General features: G+C 44.1%; 1 protein-coding gene across 1 annotated transcript in view; it reads right to left on the reverse strand.

Annotated features, from left to right (window-relative positions):
- The window catches only part of NID1 (nidogen 1), a 102,333-nt gene that overhangs the window by 53,997 nt on the left and 28,717 nt on the right, over nt 1-19,619 (reverse strand). Inside the window, exons 2-5 of the mRNA XM_069571596.1 lie at nt 14,056-14,355; nt 11,611-11,837; nt 8,672-9,045; nt 4,513-4,662 (exon numbers count right to left, since the gene is read on the reverse strand). Of these exons, the coding sequence (XP_069427697.1) occupies nt 4,513-4,662; nt 8,672-9,045; nt 11,611-11,837; nt 14,056-14,355 (1,051 nt within the window). The remainder of the gene's footprint in view (nt 1-4,512; nt 4,663-8,671; nt 9,046-11,610; nt 11,838-14,055; nt 14,356-19,619) is intronic.

Consider the following 19,619-nt stretch of genomic DNA (forward strand, 5'->3'; position numbering starts at 1 on the left):
CTGGGGTAAAGCGCTTTTGGGGTAAGTGAGAGAAGTCATTCTTCCCAAGACGAAGGCAGTCCCTGCAGCTGTGTCTATGAGCTGTAGAAATTCAACTTTCTTCCTCTCTTCCGTAAGGATGGATAATGGACAGCAGAGAAGTGGGACCCATTGTATGATGAAGGAATATCAGAGGCAAATGAAACAATTTCAGGAGAATAGCATCATGGGTGATCCAGAACTAGGTGGTATATAGCTGATTACTTTGGAGAATATTAGGGAGAGAATTAGTCATTTCCCTGGGACAATGGGGCTAAACGGGATGGGACATTAGGTTGTCTGATTTATAACATATCTTTTTTTAAAAAGTAACTATTTTTGGCTGAGCTAGGTCTCTGTTGCTGTGCACGGGCTTTTCTCAGATGCAGTATGCAGGGGCCAGGGGAGCTACTCTTCACTGCGATGTGCGGGACCCTCATTGCAGCGGCTTCTCTTGTTTCCGAGCGTGGGCTCTAGGTGCCCGGGCTTCAGGAGGTGTGGTGCACGGGTTTAGTTGCTCCACAGAGTGTGGAACCTTCTTGGATCAGGGATCAAATCCATGTCGCCTGCACTGGCAGGTGGATTCTCACCTACTGGGCCACCAGGGAAGTCCCTAAGACTCAGGGGCTTCTCTTAAAGAGCATCTCTGGCTCAAATATAAGTTGGCCAGTCTGAGTCCTAGACCCTCACTAACCCAAGCCAGATAGAAGTAGCCACAGTGAGTATTGGAGGTCACACAAATATGCCCTCTGACCCATAACCAGCTTGTGGGCTAGGGTGTGTTCGTTGTTGGTCATTTCCTTTACTGGGAAAGATGTGAAACTTACTATGGCATATTTATAAGCTTTTTTCATATATTACCAAAAAGTATATGCAGGACACCATTTTAAAAAATTGCATTAATGATAAATGCTAAGGTAAGGTAAGGTAAGGTAAGGTAAAGTTGCTCAGTCATGTCCGACTCTTTGCGACCCCATGGGCTGTAGCCTACCACGCTCCTCTGTCCATGGGATTTTCCAGGCAATAGTACTGGAGTGGATTGCCATTTCCTTCTCAGGGGATCTTCCCAACCGAGGGATCGAACCGGGGTCTCCCACATTGTAGACAGATGCTAGCATACTCATAGAGGAAAAATGTCTGAAGAGAGCTACACAAAATTGCTAACAGAGGTTAATTCAGGGCGATATGGTGAACTTTCATTTTCTATACTATATATCTCTATAATGTTGGGATATTAATAACTTGCATGCATTTATTATTGCTTAATCAGGAAAAGAAAAAAAAACTCAAAAAATTAAGTTGTTCTTATATTTGAATAAGAAAATGGAAGGTTGCCATATGACCCAGCAATTCCAACTCCTGAGTATATACCCAATAAAACAGAAAACATATGTTCACTTGAAAACATGTACATGAATGTTCTTAGCAGCATCATTCATTAACAGCCAAAATGGGAAAGGACTCAAATGTCCATCAACTGAAGCATAGATAAATAAAATGTGGAAAATCCATACAATAGAATATTATTTAGCTAGGAAAAAGGAATAAGGTATCGATACATCCTAAACATGGATATACCCTGAAAACATTATGCTAAGTAAAAGAAGCCAAACACAAAGGTCCCATGACATATGATTCCATTTATATGGAATGTCCAGAACAGGAAAACCCACATGGACAGACAGCAGATTCGGTGCTGACAGAGCCTGGGAATGAGGATGAATTGAGGGTGGCAGCTAAAAGATCCAGGTTTCCTTCTGGCATGAAGAAAATGCTCTAAAATTAGAGGTAACAGTTGAATAACTTAGTGAATATACTAAAAACCACCAAATGGTATACTTTGATTGTGTTACTGACATCTTAAAAAAAAAAAAAAAAGCTGAAGGAAGAGGTAAGTACATCAGGTTTGATGTAGAATTAATTTCTACCACTTACTGATTGTACATATCATGTTTCTCTTCCTACACTGTAAATGACTAGAGACAGGACCTTCACACCCAACTCCCTGGTTCCGTCGTAGCAGAGTTTTCTGTACATGGTAAGTTCTCAGTAAAGCATATAGACTAACCTCAGACAAATGAGCTCTCATCCAAGCACCATCGTCTGTGTTCTGAAGACTTTCTGCTGTGTTTAATATACCCTCTTCGCTTTCATGCACTGGAGAAGGCAATGGCAACCCACTCCAGTGTTCTTGCCTGGAGAAGCCCAGGGACGGGGGAGCCTGGTGGGCTGCCGTCCATGGGGTCGCACAGAGTCGGACACGACTAAGCGACTTCACTTTCACTTTTCACTTTCATGCATTGGAGGAAGGAAATGGCAACCCACTCCAGTGTTCCTGCCTGGAGAAGCCCAGGGACGGGGAGCCTGGTGGGCTGCCGTCCATGGGGTCGCACAGAGTCGGACACGACTGAAGCGACTCAGCAGCAGCAGCAGGGCTTCCCCGGTGGCTCAGACGGTAAAGAATCCGCCTGAGATCGATCCCTGGGTTGGGGAGATCCCTTGGAGGAGGAGGACATGGCAATCCACTCCAGCATTCTCGCCTGGTGAACCCCCATGGACAGCGGAGCCTGGTAAGTTAGTTACAGTCCATGGGGTCACAAAGAGTCAGACACGACTGAGCAACTAAGCACAGCACAGCTGCTAAACAGGATCACTGAGGGACTTCCTTGGCAGTCCAGCAGTTAAGATTCCACACTTGCACTGGAGGGGGCATGGGTTCAATCCCTGGTTGGGCCCTCATGCCACACGGTGTGGCCCCCAACGCAACAAAACCCCCCACAACAAGGTCACTGGCAAGCCAAGGCAGATTCGACACACAGAGTATTTCTGCACATAAACTGTGTCATTACACTGGGGGAATGCTATGAAGTTAGAAGACTAATATCGAAAAAATGCCTCCCCCAAAACAATTACAGAAACAAGCAGGAAAGCCAAGGGAAGAAAACCTATTTTTTTCCATCAAACTTGGAGCTAGAAAAATATTTCAAAAGTAGTAAGATTCCAACAAATATTTAAACCACAAAACTATGACAGGGCGTGTTTAGAACATCAAAAAATGTAGCTGAGCAATCTTTCATATGCAAGCTTGCTGCCAAATGCAACCTGTCAGCATTTCCAGCTCTGACATTTGGCATGGAAAGAGCTCCTGAGATCGATCTTTGAGAAGAAGGGTTCATTGTAAACTGTGGAAGTTCTTCTCAGGGCAAGCAAAATATAAAAGCCAAGCCTGAAACAAAGCAGCAGAAGCATCTCATTCCTGGGGCAACGGGCAAGAAAAGAGATAACACATTTATAGATGTTATAAACATCCCCCCAAATTAATATGCAAAGCATACAGAATTTTCTGTCCTTGCTAAAGACAGTATTTTACAAAACTAATTGCGACCTAGAAGGAACTTCTTTTTTTTTCTCGAATCTTTCTTTTTTTAAAACAAATTAAAATAACTGATTTAACTTTAGCTATGGCAGGAAATCTGAAAAACAGAAAAGCATTCCTCCAACTGAGTTTTATTTAGTCATATTTTGCCAAGCAACTGAGGTTCCTGCTTAAACATATGAGGAAAATGACGGGTGACAAGTGGAGTGATTTGGCATCTGCAGAGACAGGTGTTCAGTATGGTTTGCTTTGTTTTTGCTTTCATTCTAATTTACGGTCTTGGGTTCCCTCTCTAAGTAAACTGTTATCTGGACCCTCTAGACTTTTTCAGAACATCTGAAAACATCAAGACTGGTTGATCCTTTTTTGGGGGTGCAGAGCTCAGGACTGATGCCAGCCCCCAGCCAAATATGTTTTGGAGTTGACAGCACAATGGGTCTGGTCTCCAAAGTTAGCTGTGATGTGCCCCTTCTGCTCCTCCATCACCATGCTGGGGTTCCCGGGACACAAGGACAGGAACACCAGAGAATAGGGGATGGAATAGTCCTTACCCCCTACATACTGCGTTGGCCAGAAAGTTCGTTTGGTTTTAAGCACAAATAAAAGACACATTTTTCATTTTCACCAAGACCTTTACTGAGCAAAGTACTTATTGAACAAACTTTTGGGCCAACCCAACATTTTGGTCTTCACCAGCCCACCATGGCCCTGCTGGAGCTGAACCACTATCAGCATAGTCTGAGCGACGCCAAAAGAAGAGGTTTGAAAGAAACGGAGGAAAGCGAGGGGGCTGACGATTACTGGTCCAGGCTGCCTCATTTCAACATTTCAGCCTGAAGATGGGTTCTCAACGGCCATCACTTCAGAGATGGAGAATCACCACAGGAGAAAGAGACCTCCCCTTTTTAGTAAAAAGGGCATTCCCCAGGACCTCCCCCCCACCCCCATAGAGAAATACAGGCAAGAACAAGGAATGAGAGATGAAATATCACTGCCCAGCCGAAAACACCACCTACCTTTAGAGATGTGGGTAAAGGCAAGATTTCAAAACAAGCACCAAAACAAAATCACTCCTCCCTTTTCTCCCCCTTAAAAAGGATCAGACAAAGACACAGTACCTTCGGCAACACACTGCCGGCCGTTCCCCGTGTAGCCAGCAACACAGCTGCAACAGAAGCCGGTGGCAAAGTCCCTGCACTGTGCGTGCACAGAGCACTGGTGTCTGTTGTTGGTACACGTCTGCCGGGAATCCGTGTTGTAGCTGAAAACTGCTCGGAGAGAACACAGTACACCAGTAAGCACTTCACCGGGCTCCGGACGAGGAGGCTTTAGAACACTGCACCTCAGCTGTGCAAGACTGGACGTCTGCTCAGGCCGTTCAGACACAGGGCTCTCTATCTGTGGCCACTTAACTAGTACAGTGGTTCCATCACTCAAATCACTGAGGCATGTAGGTCTAAAAGGAGTTTGAGAAATCACGTTGGTAAATTATTACTACTTTAATTTTCACTTTTTGGCTCTGCCATGAGGGATGTGGGATCTTAGTTTCCTGACCGGGGATTGAACCTGCTCCCCTTGCAATGGAAGCATGGCGTCTTAACCACTGGACTGCCAGGGAAGTCTCAAGGGTGAATTTTTTTTAAATGCTATAATCCAATGTCCTTAGTATCAATGAATCAATATTGGGTGATAGCTGTCCAATGTCAATCTTAATATGGCATCCATTAAACATCATCAGATATGCATCACACTGACCTTTCTAATAAAATCAGCATCAAATTTGGGTGCAGACCTTAAAATATTTTAAAATTATATTTTATCGTGGTAAAATACATACAACATAAAATGTGCCATTTTAATGAGCTTAAAGTATTTTAAACTTTTTGGCCTCATTCTTCTCACCAGGGTATAAATCAGAAGCTCTTAGAGTTGAAAGCTGGTTAGAAATAATTCCTCAGTTATACCTGCTCTAACAGCCTTTGGCCCAAGAAACATGTATTTCTCCCTAGTGCAAATGGCTCTCCCCACCAGGTTGATTTTATTAGAATGATGAGCCAGCTCATTAAACTTAAAAATAGAGAGCACACTAATTTGGAATGAATTCAGAAGAACAAGGAGGGATGAACTTTTGGAGGGGATAATGACCCAATTTATAATTGTTATGAGTGAAAATAAAAGTAACGTTTGACCCCAGGTAGATTCCAGGAGTTCTACACACCCAGAAGGGAATTTCCGGGATGTATAAATGGCATTTGGAGCCAAGAACACTTGGGCCCTGAGCTGAACACATGTGATGCTACTGATTGCTTAAGCTCAGCTCCCAGTGGATCTGTTATGGCTGATGTATCCGTGGATGACTATTCAAATAACACGAGGAATGCGCTACTGGCTACAGAAGACCGACCTTTCTAACAAAAACAGTGAAATAACTGGGATCAAGGGCAGAGAAAGATCTCTTTTAAACACAGTTGGGGTTCATATCTAGGCTTTTTGTTGTTGTTGTTATCAGTACCAAGTAATATATTACCATGAGTTGTTGGGACTAGCTATGCTCTGATTTCAAAGTGATGGCTTCACAAATGAGAATTTCAGAGACACCTATGTGGGGTGAAAATAGGATGAGACTCAAAACTCAGCATGCAAGCACGCACGCTGAGTCACTTCAGTTGTGTCTTATTTTTTGCTGACTCTGACTATAGCTCGCCAGGCTCTGTCCATGGGATTCTCTAGACAAGAATACTGGAGTGGGTTGCCATGCCCTCTTCCAGGGGATCTTCTCAACCCAGGGATCCAACCCACCTCTCTTACATCTTCTGCATTGGCAGGTGAGTTCTTTACCACTAAGGGGTTCCCTGGTGGATCTGACAGTAGAGAGTCTGTCTGCAATGCAGGAAACCTCGGTTCAATCCCTGGGTTGGGAAGATCCCCTAGAGGAGGGCATGGCAACTGACTCCAGTACTCTTGCCTGGAGAATTTCATGGACAGAGGAGCCTGGCGGCCTGTAGTCCATGGGGTCACAAAGAGTCAGACACGACTGAGCGACTAACACTTTCTTTACCACTGGCACCACGTGGGAAGCCCTCAAAACTCAACATATGCAAGCGAACATGCCCATGACCTATCTTGGGGAGACCACTCTGAGAGCCAGCTGCAAGAGCGGAGTGCCACGTGCTAGATGGCAGCATCACCCCAGGAAATCCAGGGCGCCATGTGTGCAAGGCGAGCCCTGAGACATGAGCCCGTGTCTTCATCATGTCAGTAAATGTCACCTCTCCATCTCTGTGCCTCAGAAGTAAGCAAGCACACTTCCCCGGCCACCAGATCCTGTCCATGCTTTGGGATACTCGATAAGAACAAACATTTATGATTATTGCTATCAGACAAACCACAACAAGTAAGGAGAAATAAAAATGGGTGAATAACGTGGAATGGGGTAGATTTGTCTTTTTTTGAGTGTGATTATGTGTTTATTTTTAGCTTCTACTATATTTCTTCAAGGTTTTCAAGTGTGGGAAATGTGACTTTGTTTATCTTAAACTCTTTTTTATAGGGGGGAGTAGATTTTTTGAGGGCCTTTTCATAGTAGAAATAATTATCATTTAAAGGCTTGGGCCATCCCCTTGACAGGAATATTATTGGTCAACCTGAAGGGCAAAAAAAAAAAAAAATGAACACAGTCTAGTTCCCATGTCTTTTATAAGACAATTCAAAGCATGCTGGGATTCAAATGGTACACTTGAAAATGCTACATTTTCCTCTGAAACTAGCAAAAATGTGATACATTCTGTTCAGTTCAGTTCAGTATCTCAGTCCTATCCCACTCTTTGCAACCCCCACTGCAACATGCCAGGCTTCCCTGTCTATCACCAACTCCCGGAGGTTGCTCAAATTCATGTCCATTGAGTCACTGATGCCATCCAACCATCCCATCCTCTGTCGTCCCCTTCTCCTCCTGCCTTCAATCTTTCCCAGCATCAGGGTCTTTTCAAATGAGTCAGTTGTTTGCATCAGGGGGCCAAAGTATTGGAGCTTCAGCTTTACCATCAGTCCTTCCAGCGAATATTCAGGACTGATTTCCTTTAGGATAGACTGGTTGGATCTGCTTGCAGTCCAAAAGACTCTCAAGAGTCTTCTCCAACACCACAGTTCAAAAGCATCAATTCTTTAGTGCTCAGCTTTCTTTATAGTCCAACTCTCATATCCACACATGACTACTGGAAAAACCATAGCTTTGACTAGACGGAACTTTGTTGGCAAAGTAATGTCTCTGCTTTTTAGTATGCTGTCTAGGTTGGTCGTAGCTTTTCTTCCAAGGAGCAAGCGTCTTTTAATATCATGGCTGCAATCACCATCTGAAGTGATTTTGGAGCCAAAGAAAATAAAGTCTGTCACTGTTTCCGTTGTTTCCCCATCTATTTGCCATGAAGTGATGGTCTGATATATTGATTTGGCCAAAAAGTTAAGTTCATTTGGGTTTTTCCATAACATCTTATGGAAAAAACAGATGTTATATTTTAAAACCATCCTTGAAAAGTGGATCTAGTTATTTTGTATTTTTAATGTTCACAAACTAACTCTGAAACTGACTGGAGCCTGGAGGAAAAATAATCAACCATCCTCCTTCCATAAAGCAAGAGGAAATAAACGTCAAAGATAAACCGTGTCAACAGAGGAACTTCTAAAATGTTTTTTCAGGTGGGTGAATATACTGCTGATCTCAAAAATCACAAATAAGGAAATCTGACTTTCAAAATAATTCTAAAGTACTTTTCTCTTTAAAACACACAAAAAAAGAAGAATAGGAAACTTGAAAGAGGACTCATTCTACAGTCTCCATAACCCCAGCCCTAATCCTGGATCCCTTGGCGTCTTTGCAGCCTTTGGGTCCCTCCACCCACGCTCTGGTGGCTCCGATGGTAAAGAATATGCCTTCAATGTGGGTAACCTGGCTTCAGTCCCTGGGTCAGGAGGATCCGCTAGAGATGGTTATGGCTACCCAATTCAGCATTCTTGCCTGGAGAATTCCATGGACAGAAGAACCTGGCAGGCTATAGTCCATGGGGTCACAAAGAGCTGGACACGACTGAGCAGCTAACACTTTCACTTTTCACTTCACCCATGCTCTGTAAGTTCCACCCCTCCTTCTCCAGGCTCTCATCCTTACAAACCTTACAAACCTCCAAATAATGCACACAGCTGACACCCCCCCAGCAATGCTCCCCTGTGTGGAAATCCAAGTATCCAACAACATACCACCTGCCACACAAACGGCCTTACCAATTCCTGTTTCCTCGACTTCATCCACATCTATGACTTGTGGCTGCTGCTGGGGAAACCTCTCCCCGGGCAGCTGGAAAGATCTGGTCTTCTCCGTGGGAGGTGTGAGGGGTCTCTCGGTAGCCATGCGGCGGGGGGAGAGGTCACTGGGCGTGTTGTGCGTGCCACTGTCTGCCCTTCTTGGGGCCTCATAGGGGAAGGATGTAGTAACCGCGTCCTCCAGGCCTAGATGCGTCACTGAGTCATAATCCTCATCGTCATACTCTGCTCCGTCGTCCAGTTCCAGGTTCACATCCGCAGGGATCACGCCACTGGCCGTGGCCGGACTCCCAATCTCAAACACCCAGATGCCCTGTAGCCCAGAGTTGCTGCTCCTAGAGGGAAGGACAGGCTTCTTGGAAACAGGCCAGCAACTTACAAACAGCCCCCACCAACCAAGCAGAAGGAGCCCTGAGATCTATGTCAATTAAGAACCCCATGGCCTGCTACTGCCCACAGCCTTGGTGCAGGATAGGAGGGCAGATGTGGTCCTGTCTGGTCCTCATAGAGCTGAGACCATCCAGCAGGATATGGTGAAGATGTATCCAGCGGGCACAACCCTAGCAAAGGCTTCTTCTCAGCCATTCCATAGGCATGCTCAGGGATATTTTCAGACCTTAAAATGTGTTTCTACGAATCACTGGTCAGTATGAGTAACCTGCTGACTGGATTTGTGTGCATTTTTTTCCATCATGCTCTTTCTGGGGACATGCTGTGATATGATAGCATTTGGCCTTCGTCTCCGGTTCTGGCATATAACCCCTAAAATCCTTGTAATCTCTGGAGTGATAAGAATGCCTTTTTGTATGCTAATGAGATGGCTAGTGGCTGGGGACCCTGGGTAGCTTCAGAAAGGCGGCTGGTCACTAGGAAGACCAAGGCATGATGATAGGGTTGGAATTTTCAGCCCCACACCTTGACTTCCAGGAAGAGGGTGGGGGAAGCGGGGTTGGAGATAGTTAATCACCAATGGCCAATGATTTAATCAATCATGCCTATGTAATAAAAATTCCTAAGTTATCAGGTTGACAGAGCTTTTGGACTGGTGGACACAGTTGAGGTGTGCTAGGAGGGTGGTGTGCCCAGAGAGGGCTTGGAAGCCCCTCACCTCCTCCTCCCCTCATACAATGCCCCTTGCCCTATGTATCTCTTCTATTTGGCTATTCCTGAGTTGCGTCCTTTATAATAAACGAGTAATAGTCAGTGAAGTACTTTCCTGAATTCTGTGAGCCATTCTAGCAAATTATCAAACCAGAGCAGGGAGTCATGGAGTCCCCAGTTTATAGCTGGTTGATAGGAAGTGTAGGTAGCAACTTGGGACTTTCAAGGGATGTCTGAAGTGGGGGCAACCTTGTAGGACTGAGCTCTTAAGCTATGAGGTCAGTGCTGATTCTAAGCAGTTAGTGACAGAATTGAATTACAGGATACCCAGTTGGTATCTGAAGAGTTGAAGAATTAGTTGGTAAGAGGGAAAAAAAAAAAAAAAACCCACGTCTTTAGTGTCAAAAGTTGTGAGTGAAAACAGGCCAGACTTGGTTTACTAGAAATCCTGACACTGTTAGCTGTGGAACCTTGGATAGGTCTCAGTTTACCTTTTTATGCTCAGAGGGTATAGTAAAATGCAAATGATATTCAGAATCTAAAGGCATTTTATAGTTATAAAACACAACAGAATAACCCTAATTTCGACTTCTTGCACTACCATTTTTACTGTTCTGATACCGTTTTACTATCAGAAATTGTATAAAGTGACCAGATTATACGATAGAAAGAAGGGACATACATTATTCAGTGGAGAACACTGAGCAAAAGACTGGGCTGGGACAGGGAATGAGAAATCGAGAAAGTCCTGCAGAAATCGGACGTCTAATCAGTCTGTCCACCCGGGACTTGAGAAAAGGCAGTGATGTACAGGAGCTTGCTTGAACCAGCTTATAAAAAATCAAGTTATATAAACTTACAATTAAACAAACTATATTAAAAGCAGAGGCAATAAATACTCAAAACTCATCCCATATGAATTATGTTCCTATTAGCTATGTTCTTGAAGTTATCTGAATCTACTGCACCTCTAGGGTGAGAATGCTATATAATGGTGCACCTTTTCTCAACCTCCGGGTGAGTGACATGATGTAACAGCTGAAAACTGGCCGTGGTAGAAGTATTTACACCACGGAAATAGGGGAATGCTATAAATGAGTGAGGGCTTCCTCAACCTGCATAAAGTCAGTTGTTAAATATTTACCAGTACACTGTCAAAGGGTTGACGAGTTTTAGACTCCATGACAAAGTGAAATTGGGAGGAGGAGGTGCTTAATTTTTAAAAGAATAATTAAGTTTAATTATTAGAAAAAAAAAGTCTGAGCTTTTCCCCCTTTGCCAAATTCTACAAAATAGCCCAAGAGAGCACTGTTTCTATTATAACAACATTCCCCACCCCCAGTCAGTGTAGGGAAAAACCCTCTCAGCCATGGGTTCATAGCAAGAGATAGTTTTGAATACTTTGTATTTCTGACTTTATAGAAGAGATGATAAAACTGTTTCAAATGAAAATGATATCTAAAAACTTAAGATGCCTTTCATTCTAAGAGTATATTCCCTGAGTTCATCAGGAAAAAAGTACTACATAATAAAAAACTATATACAAAATTTAAATTTCTTATTTGTTTTTGGTCACACTGCACAGCTTAAACGATTAATTCCCCAACCAGGGACTGAACCTAGGCTGTTGGCAGTGAGAGCGCAGAGTCCTAACCATTGAACTGCCAGGAAAGTCCCCTACAGAATTTAAATCCACATTTTTAGGTAATATTCTATAAAGCCCATTACATTATTCTTATAAAACAGTCAGATGAGAATCTTATTAAAGGGAGAATCTACTGAAGAAGAAAAAAGCATACTTGGCCAGATTTCCAACTGATTCTCTGTCATTAGCAAATATATTATAAGCTCCGTCACTCTTCCATATTAATCCTGTTAAACCTTGGCTGAAAGCAACCACCGCAGGAACTTGGTTCTCCTCCTTCTTTGAGAATGCCGTGTAGAACTGCAGACCATCCTCAGGATAAAGGAAAATGGCATAGGTGCTGGAATCAGAGGAGGCCAGAATGCACTGGAATGTGTTTCTCTGTGAAGATGAGTTAAGATTCAGTTACTCAGGATCTTAAACTGTGCTATTTACCAGACTACATATAAAAAATACAGAGATGGCACTATTTGCACCTTATTCTAAAGAAATATTTTTGTAGCAAGGACAGTATTCCAGGATAATTCCACTTAAATATCTCTAACGCTATGTCAACATGAAATTTTCTAATTAGTCAATGAATACCTTCTGCATAACTGTGACCCTAAGGTTAACCAAAAATTATAGAGATGCTACCTCTCTCTCTCAAGCAAATTGGCAAATTCTTATCCCCAGAATTTATTTCCACAGCCATTAAACATATTCAACCACATTTATTATTTAGTTTATTGAGCCCTAGCACTGTTCAGTAAGAAAGAACATGAGCTTTGGGAGAAAACAGATCTGGATCCAACTCCTTGCCCTCATCATTGGCTGAGTGACCTTGGGCATGTTACCTAACCTCTCTGAACCTTGATTTTTGAATCTGTAAAATGGAGAGAAAATCACCTACTGCAGAGAAATGTTACGAGGACTATGTGAGCCAGCATATGAGAATCGGGCAGAGGACGCATCCCTTCACGTTAGTACCTTTCCTGTGCACCAGACATTGCCCCAAACACTGTGAAGACGAAGGATGCAAATACATGATCCTGGCACTTGAGAATTTACAGTTTAGGTGGGAAGACTGACATCTGAACAAAACATTCCCAAACTAAAGAATGGATTCTGTAACCAAGCTGCGTGCAGGCAAAGTGCCCAGTGCTGGAAGGGGCGGGGGCAGAGGAGGCTGAGTGAACAAGCAGGCGCTTAACGCAGTGAGGGTCAGGGAGAGGCCATCACAGGCAGAGCACAGCTAGTGATGAGATTGCGGCTAAAGCAAACAAGCAAAAAGCCTCATCAGGGGATTGCCAATAATCTGGTCTAGCTGCTACAGGGGGGAGCGGAGAAGTCAGGAGGAGAGGAGCCTGGGCCCACGAGGCAGGCAAGAGCTCTGTACAATGGGCCGGGCAGTTATCACTCAAGTAAAGAGCATGCACACTTGAGAAATTTCAGGTTCTACTTTATCGATTTATTTTTTTGCCATGCCATGCGGCATGTGGGATCTTAGATCCCCCACCAGGGAAGGAATCCAGGCCCCTGTCATGGACGCATGTCTTAACCACTAGACCACCAGGGAAGTCCCAAGAAACTGAAGGTTTTAAACAGTTTTCAAGCATGCCACTCAGGCAGGTACAGGTGGCAAAGCAAAACATGTCAGATTTCTCCAAAGTGTGCTCTATGGGATGCAATGTGTCCTATTTGGGAGGGAAAATGGTACAGCCAGGTTTAGGGATGACTAAATTAAACTAAGTTAAGCAGGTGTCTGTACCGTAGGGCTTTCCAGAGTGAGACACCAAGAGGGACCTATAGTTTCAGCATTTCCCAAACTTATTTGGCCCAAGGAGTCTTTTTCCTCAAGGACTGTCTGTAGGACCAGTATTCTGGGGTACACACTTTGGGAACCACTAGCCTGGACCATTTCCTCCATTTAAAGATGCTTTTGGACCTTTCAAGTTGTACTCTACCCTGTCATGCTACAAAACTTAAATAATGGTAGAGTGAAATTATTTTTCCAAGGAGAAACTGAAGCATGTCCTAAAGTCTCACTTTAGAACTAGTGAGGGCTTCTTGACCTGCTCAGATATTCCCCTTCTAAGTGCAGGTCCAAGCTCTACATACCCTAACATCTTTCCCAACCACTGAATCTAAAGAAACAGCAGCCCTGCTTATGAAGAAACCTGTGTCCTAAACCATTCACATGGTACAAATAGATGGTGGGGGGGTTGTCCCCCCAACTAGAACATGGGTCTTATCTTTAGTTCTTCACATCCCTTGGGACTGCTTTATTATTTTATCACTGCATATTCATAAACTTGTAATAAATTCTCTATCTAGGGCTGTAATTTATCAACTCTGTTCTTGCCATGTGGCTAGTTATCTCAGGGATCTTGGCTTTTTTACATCTGATCATCATCACAACACAGATTTAGGTAGCCTGCAGATAGGATTTTGGACATTTTAGACCTGCAATAAATAGCTTATTAGATTTTGCTGTGGATGTCCTATCTTTACCAATCACATGGATGTGGTGTACATCAGAGTAGCACAAACCAGAAGACCAAAGTGTGCAAAGCCAACGCATTAGACTATTTGCCCCTGTGCCTGGACGGGTGCTTACCTTGCCTTCCAGGGTGGGGTCCTTGCTAGGCCCTTGGTAGGGAGCCACGGATTCCCAAGTGACAACTACCGCGCTGCTGGGCTTGAAAGAGACTTCTGGGAACCCTCTCTGGACACACTCTGCTGCCAGCTGAGTGACGGAGGGAGACAAGTCTTCCCGATAGTAGACTTTCCCCAGGCCATCTGTTGTGTCCAAGTCCGCCAGGAAAGGGGCGACTGCTCCAAAGGTTGGTGGGAAGGGCCCAGGGTGGGTTTCTTTGGCTGGGGGTTCACTCATGGCAATGATGCCATTTGTGGTGATCTGTAAAAAACCAAGCATCGTTAAAAGGAGTGCAGAGACTTAGAACCAAATTTTGTGCATGCTCAGTCACGTCCAACTCTTTATGACCCTATGGGACTATAGCCCACCAGGCTCCTCTGTCCATGGGGTTCTCCAGGCAAGAATACTGGAGCAGGTTGCCATTTCCTTACCCAGGGATTGAACCCACATCTCCTGCATTGGCAGAGGGATTTTTTTTACCATTGAGCCACCTGGGAAGCCCAACCAAATATTGGGAACCACCCAGATACCCATCAACAAGAGAACAGAAAAATAAATTCTGGTCTTAGCATACAGTGGAATATTATACAGTGATTTTTAAAAATACATAAAACAACATGAGTGAATCTCACACGTATTAAGCTGAGCAAAAGAATCCAGACGCAACCGTAATACATGCTATATAATTTCACCTATGTGAGATTCAAATACAACAGAATCAGCAAAAGCCATGATCTGGAATTATAAAACTCAGCACTCTCTTCCTAGAGAGGACAGCCTACTGGAAGGAGCAAGGGCAAGAATCGTAGACCTGGGGTTCATAATCCAGTGGTTAAGAATCTGCCTTGCAGTGCAGGTGACACAGGCTTGATTCAGTTGGGGAACTAAGATCCCACATGCCTTGGAGCAGCTCAGCCCTAACACAGCAACTGGAGAGCCCAGGAGCTGCAACTAAGACCTGACCCAGCTAAACAAATACATTAAAAAAGACTCACAGGACGTGACTCTGGCATATGACTTGGGCAAGGGTCCTAAACTTCGAGTCTTAGGCTTCCTATGTGTGTGCTTTGTGGCACAAAAAGCACCATTCAAACATAAGTCATCATCAAAGCCTGCCTTAATTTACTCAACAGATGAACTAATCATGACAAACCAGGGCTGAGCTAGAGCTGTGGGTCCACAAATGGGCACAACCCAGACTCTGCTTTCAAGGCACCCACAATCCAGGAGGATGTGGAGGACTAACACAAACAGATGATGGGACAATAAGCAAATGAGAGTCGAGAAGTAAATGTGAATGGGCCACGAGGCTGTCATTCCTTTGAACAGATTAATGACCTGCATCAACAGCTAACTTTATTGGATGTTTACCATGTTCCAGACCTCTTATTAATAGTGAATCCTCAAAAGAACCCCATAAGAATAGCTATTACTATTTTTTAAAATTCTGAGGGTCATTTTTATTCTAATAAATTTGCTTTTTCCCCAAATTTTTCAAGATACATGTATTATGTGCATGATCAGAAAACAAAGTTTATATGTAAATAAAAGAACATCAAGATTCCAATGGGAAGCAGGCCAAAGGGTATTTCAAACAGTTTTCAAGAAGAAAGACCAATAAGAGGAACATGTTCCATTTCAACCTCACCAGTTATCAAAAGGTGCCAAGAAAAGCAATAAGGTGCTACTCTCAGCTGAGAGTGTTTTTAACAGCCCCGCCAGGTAGATAGCAGGCACAGTGTCTGGGGTCCCAAAGATGTTTGCATTTGAATTTCTTCTAAAATAAGAAAAATGAGTATGATAATGAATCAAACCTCGATTAAACCTGTCTTTTGCCAATGAAGTTGTCAAATAGAACTTTCGCTATTTGTCATGGAGGAAGGACCCAAGAATAGCTGTTGCTATTATCCACATTTTTCTGAAGTGGAAAATAAGGTATTAATAAGTAAATCAATTTGTCCAAAGTTACCAATAAGTGGCAGCACCAGGATTTGAACCCAGGGAGACCAACTCCAAATCGACCCTTCTTAATCACTATGTTCACTTAATTCACTTAGTTCACTGTGTTCACTTAATCACTTAATTCAGCCTTCTTGAAACCAGTTATCAGTTACCACTTCTTGAAATCAGTTATCATGTTTTTTCTTTTTTATCTGCACCGGATCTTCGTTGCTGCACGAGGGCTTTCTCTAGTTGTGGCAAGCAAGGCTACTTTCTGGTTGCGATGCTGGGTTCCTCACTGTGGCGGCCTTTCTTGTTGCAGAGCATGGGGCTCTAGAGTTGAGGCTCAGTAGCTGTGGCACACGGGCTCAGCTGCCCCGTGGCATGTGGGGTCCTCCAGGATCAGGGATCAAACCCACGTCTCCCGCATTGGCAGGCAGATTCTTAACCACTGGACCACCAGGGAAGTCCAGTTAACATTTCCTGAAACCAGTCTAAAGCCTATGAAAATATTGCTGCGTTCTTACCCAAGTAAAATCCACATTCCCTGGGAAAATGGGGAAGGGACCACAGACCTGGGGGTGGGCATGCTTGGGCCTCCTTGCAAAACCGGGCTTAGGATGAGGCTTTGAGTCTCTCCTATATCCTTCCAGGGCTTCCCTGGTGACTCAGTGGTAAAGAATCTGCCCACAGTGTAGGAGATCCAGGGTCGGGAAGATCCCCTGGAGAAGAAAATGGCAACCCACTCCAGTATTCCTGCCTGGAGAATTCCAAGGACAGAGGAACCTGGTAGGCTACAGTTCAAGGGATCACAAAGAGTCGGACGTGACTGAGTGATTAACACACGCATATCCTTCTTAATACACAGTCCACTGGGGGCAAAGAACACCACACAAGTGGTCTTTTTACTTCTGGAGTCCATGAATTTTTTTAAAAATCCTGACTGCAATGGGAGTGACTTTGCATATGGCACCCTAGTTTGCGCTTCAAGAAGCTACAGACTGGAAGAACGGGAATGCGTGGAAGGGAGTTGCAGCTGCTCAGCTGATCAGAAGTCCTGTGAGTTTTCCAGGTGACTTCCTTCCCTCCCTCCTCTTCCCATGGCCTCATCATTCAGTCACTTCAGACCTCATTCCTACAGGAGGGGGCAGGGGCAGACAAGAAACCCGACAACATGCCAAGAACCAGGTAAAAAGGTTCAGCGTTGATGGAGCCAATTTGGGCCCCGAGAAGGGAGAAGAGCAACAGGTTTGGGAGTTACTGGAGACTTAGAAAAACCCTCCCATTTTACCAAAGTTCATGGGCTGTTAAGTGTTCAGGTGACATAATTTGCATCACCACCTGGCACCAGCAATGGTCTTCTGGAAAGCATGGACAGGCTGTAGAGAAGGCAGTTGGGGAAGGAGCCTCGTCCAGCTGGTCTCTCGCCCTTTTTGCCCCAACCCCATCCAAACATCTCCCAGCACAAACATCCTGATTGGGTTGCCGTGTGGGAGCGTGGGAAACAGCTCACTTTCTCAAGCCACCAGAAGTTGGCAGTTACCAGCTGCCAGTGAGAAGTGATCACACGGAGGCCACATACAGACAACTTGGTTTTAAAAAGCTGTTTTCCAGTGAAATTTAAATCAGGCCAACAGTTTTGAAAACGCTCCCGGTGTCTTTTATTATTGAGAATCTGGGCACAGGAATGTTCCTATTTTCATAAGAAATGCTTTAGGAATTGAGGTTTTAGACAAGTATGAATCCCTGCCTGCAAATACTTTGGACAAAGACCAGATAACCCTCATTAATATTAGCACTATTAGGAAAATTACTTTTCAGCCAGTTTTATGGCACATTCAACTCACTTCTCTGTGATAATGAAAAAAAGATGTCATATACAGAACATCCTGAAGTTTTGATTCTTAAACATCTCAGTAAACACTTTTGATTTTGTTTTTGTTTTCTCCAGATGTAGCAGTTAATGGCAGAGCTGATGAACAACGTTCTCTTACATTTGGGTGCCAGTCTCATCTCACAAATCCATCCAGCTTGTAATGCTCCTACTGGACTGTTTCCTTTTCTCAATCTTTTTGAAGTTGAGCAATTCAGTAGCAGGGCCGGCACACAGAAAGAAGAGCCTAAAAGGCCCCTAGTGGACCAGGGGGAGAGACTGAGTACAACTGAGACAGGCTGGGACCTGGGACCCTCTATTTGGGCGCCTGCACTTGGACCTGGACAAATGCCTCCCCCAGCAACAGAATACAAAGAAACTATAAAGTACTAACAATAACCACATGCATGGGCAGTTGAGACACATTGTGAACAATAAGATACAAAAGGGCCACAAACTAAGGGCCACTCCTGAGGATCCTGGAGCAAAAGCAGGTAACTGCACATGATCCCTGCGCACAGCACCACCAAGGGGGCGGGCAGACCACACAGGCCTCCCCTTTGGTCCCCTTCCCCTTCCCCTCCCCTCACCCCGTTTAGGGGACCAGCTCACTTCTCTCTAGGAGAGCGAGCAAGGGCACCTGTTTCTTGCTTTTGCTCCCTCGTGCCACAGCGTGAGTCCCCGTAGAGCCTTGCCTGAGTTTCTTGTCTGGCTTCTTATCAATTTCTATTGATTAAAGAGTCCAAGAACCAGGTGCGTAACAGCATCTCCAAGGGGACGAGACTGCAGACCACAGAAAGTCATGCAGTCCCCCTGTCCAGCTGCCCAGGGCTGTGCCCATAACAGACACTGATTGACCCAGCTGCTTAAGCTGGGAAACCTGGTTTGATTCCTTCCTCTTTCTCATCCCATGTTCTGTGTGTCCTGTCTCTGAAGTATACAGCACTTTCTCCATCCCTGAGACCACCAGCACCCTCTTCCTCACCTCTTGCATCCATATAATGGGCTGTTTCTCACATCTTCCAGGGCTCCACTGAAATAACACCTTCTGAGATTTCTTTGGGTAATACAGTCATTTTCACAGTACTGATTCTTCTAAGAACATGGTATATCTCTCCATCTGTTTGTGCCATCTTTCATTTCTTTCATCAGTGTCATAATTTTCTGCATACAGGTCTTTAATCCCTTTAGGTAGGTTTATTCCTAGGTATTTTTCAAAAGAACTAGGCCAAAATATTTCGCAATTTGTATGGAAACACAAAAAACCCTGAGTAGCCAAAGCAATCTTGACAAAGAAAAATGGAACTAGTGGAATCAATCTCCTTGACTTCAGACTATACTACAAAGTCACAGTCATCAAGAGAGTATGGTACTGGCACACACACAAAAAAAAAACAGAAATCGGCCAATGGAACAAAATAGAAAGCCTAGAGATAAACCATGCACCAATGGGTACCTTATCTTTGGCAAAGGAGGAAAGAATATACGATGGAGAAAAGACAGCCTCTTCAATAAGCGGTGCTGGGACAACTGGACAGCTACATGTAAAAGAAAGAATTAGAACACTTCCAAACACCATACACACATATGAATTCAAAATGGATTTAAAACTTAAATGTAAGACCAGAAACTTATAAAACTCTTAGAGGAAAACATAGGTAGAACACTCTGACATAAATCAAAGCAAGACCCTCTTTGATCCATCTCCTAG

Source organism: Ovis canadensis, chromosome 25 (assembly GCF_042477335.2).
Source record: "Ovis canadensis isolate MfBH-ARS-UI-01 breed Bighorn chromosome 25, ARS-UI_OviCan_v2, whole genome shotgun sequence".
Taxonomy (NCBI): domain Eukaryota; kingdom Metazoa; phylum Chordata; class Mammalia; order Artiodactyla; family Bovidae; genus Ovis; species Ovis canadensis.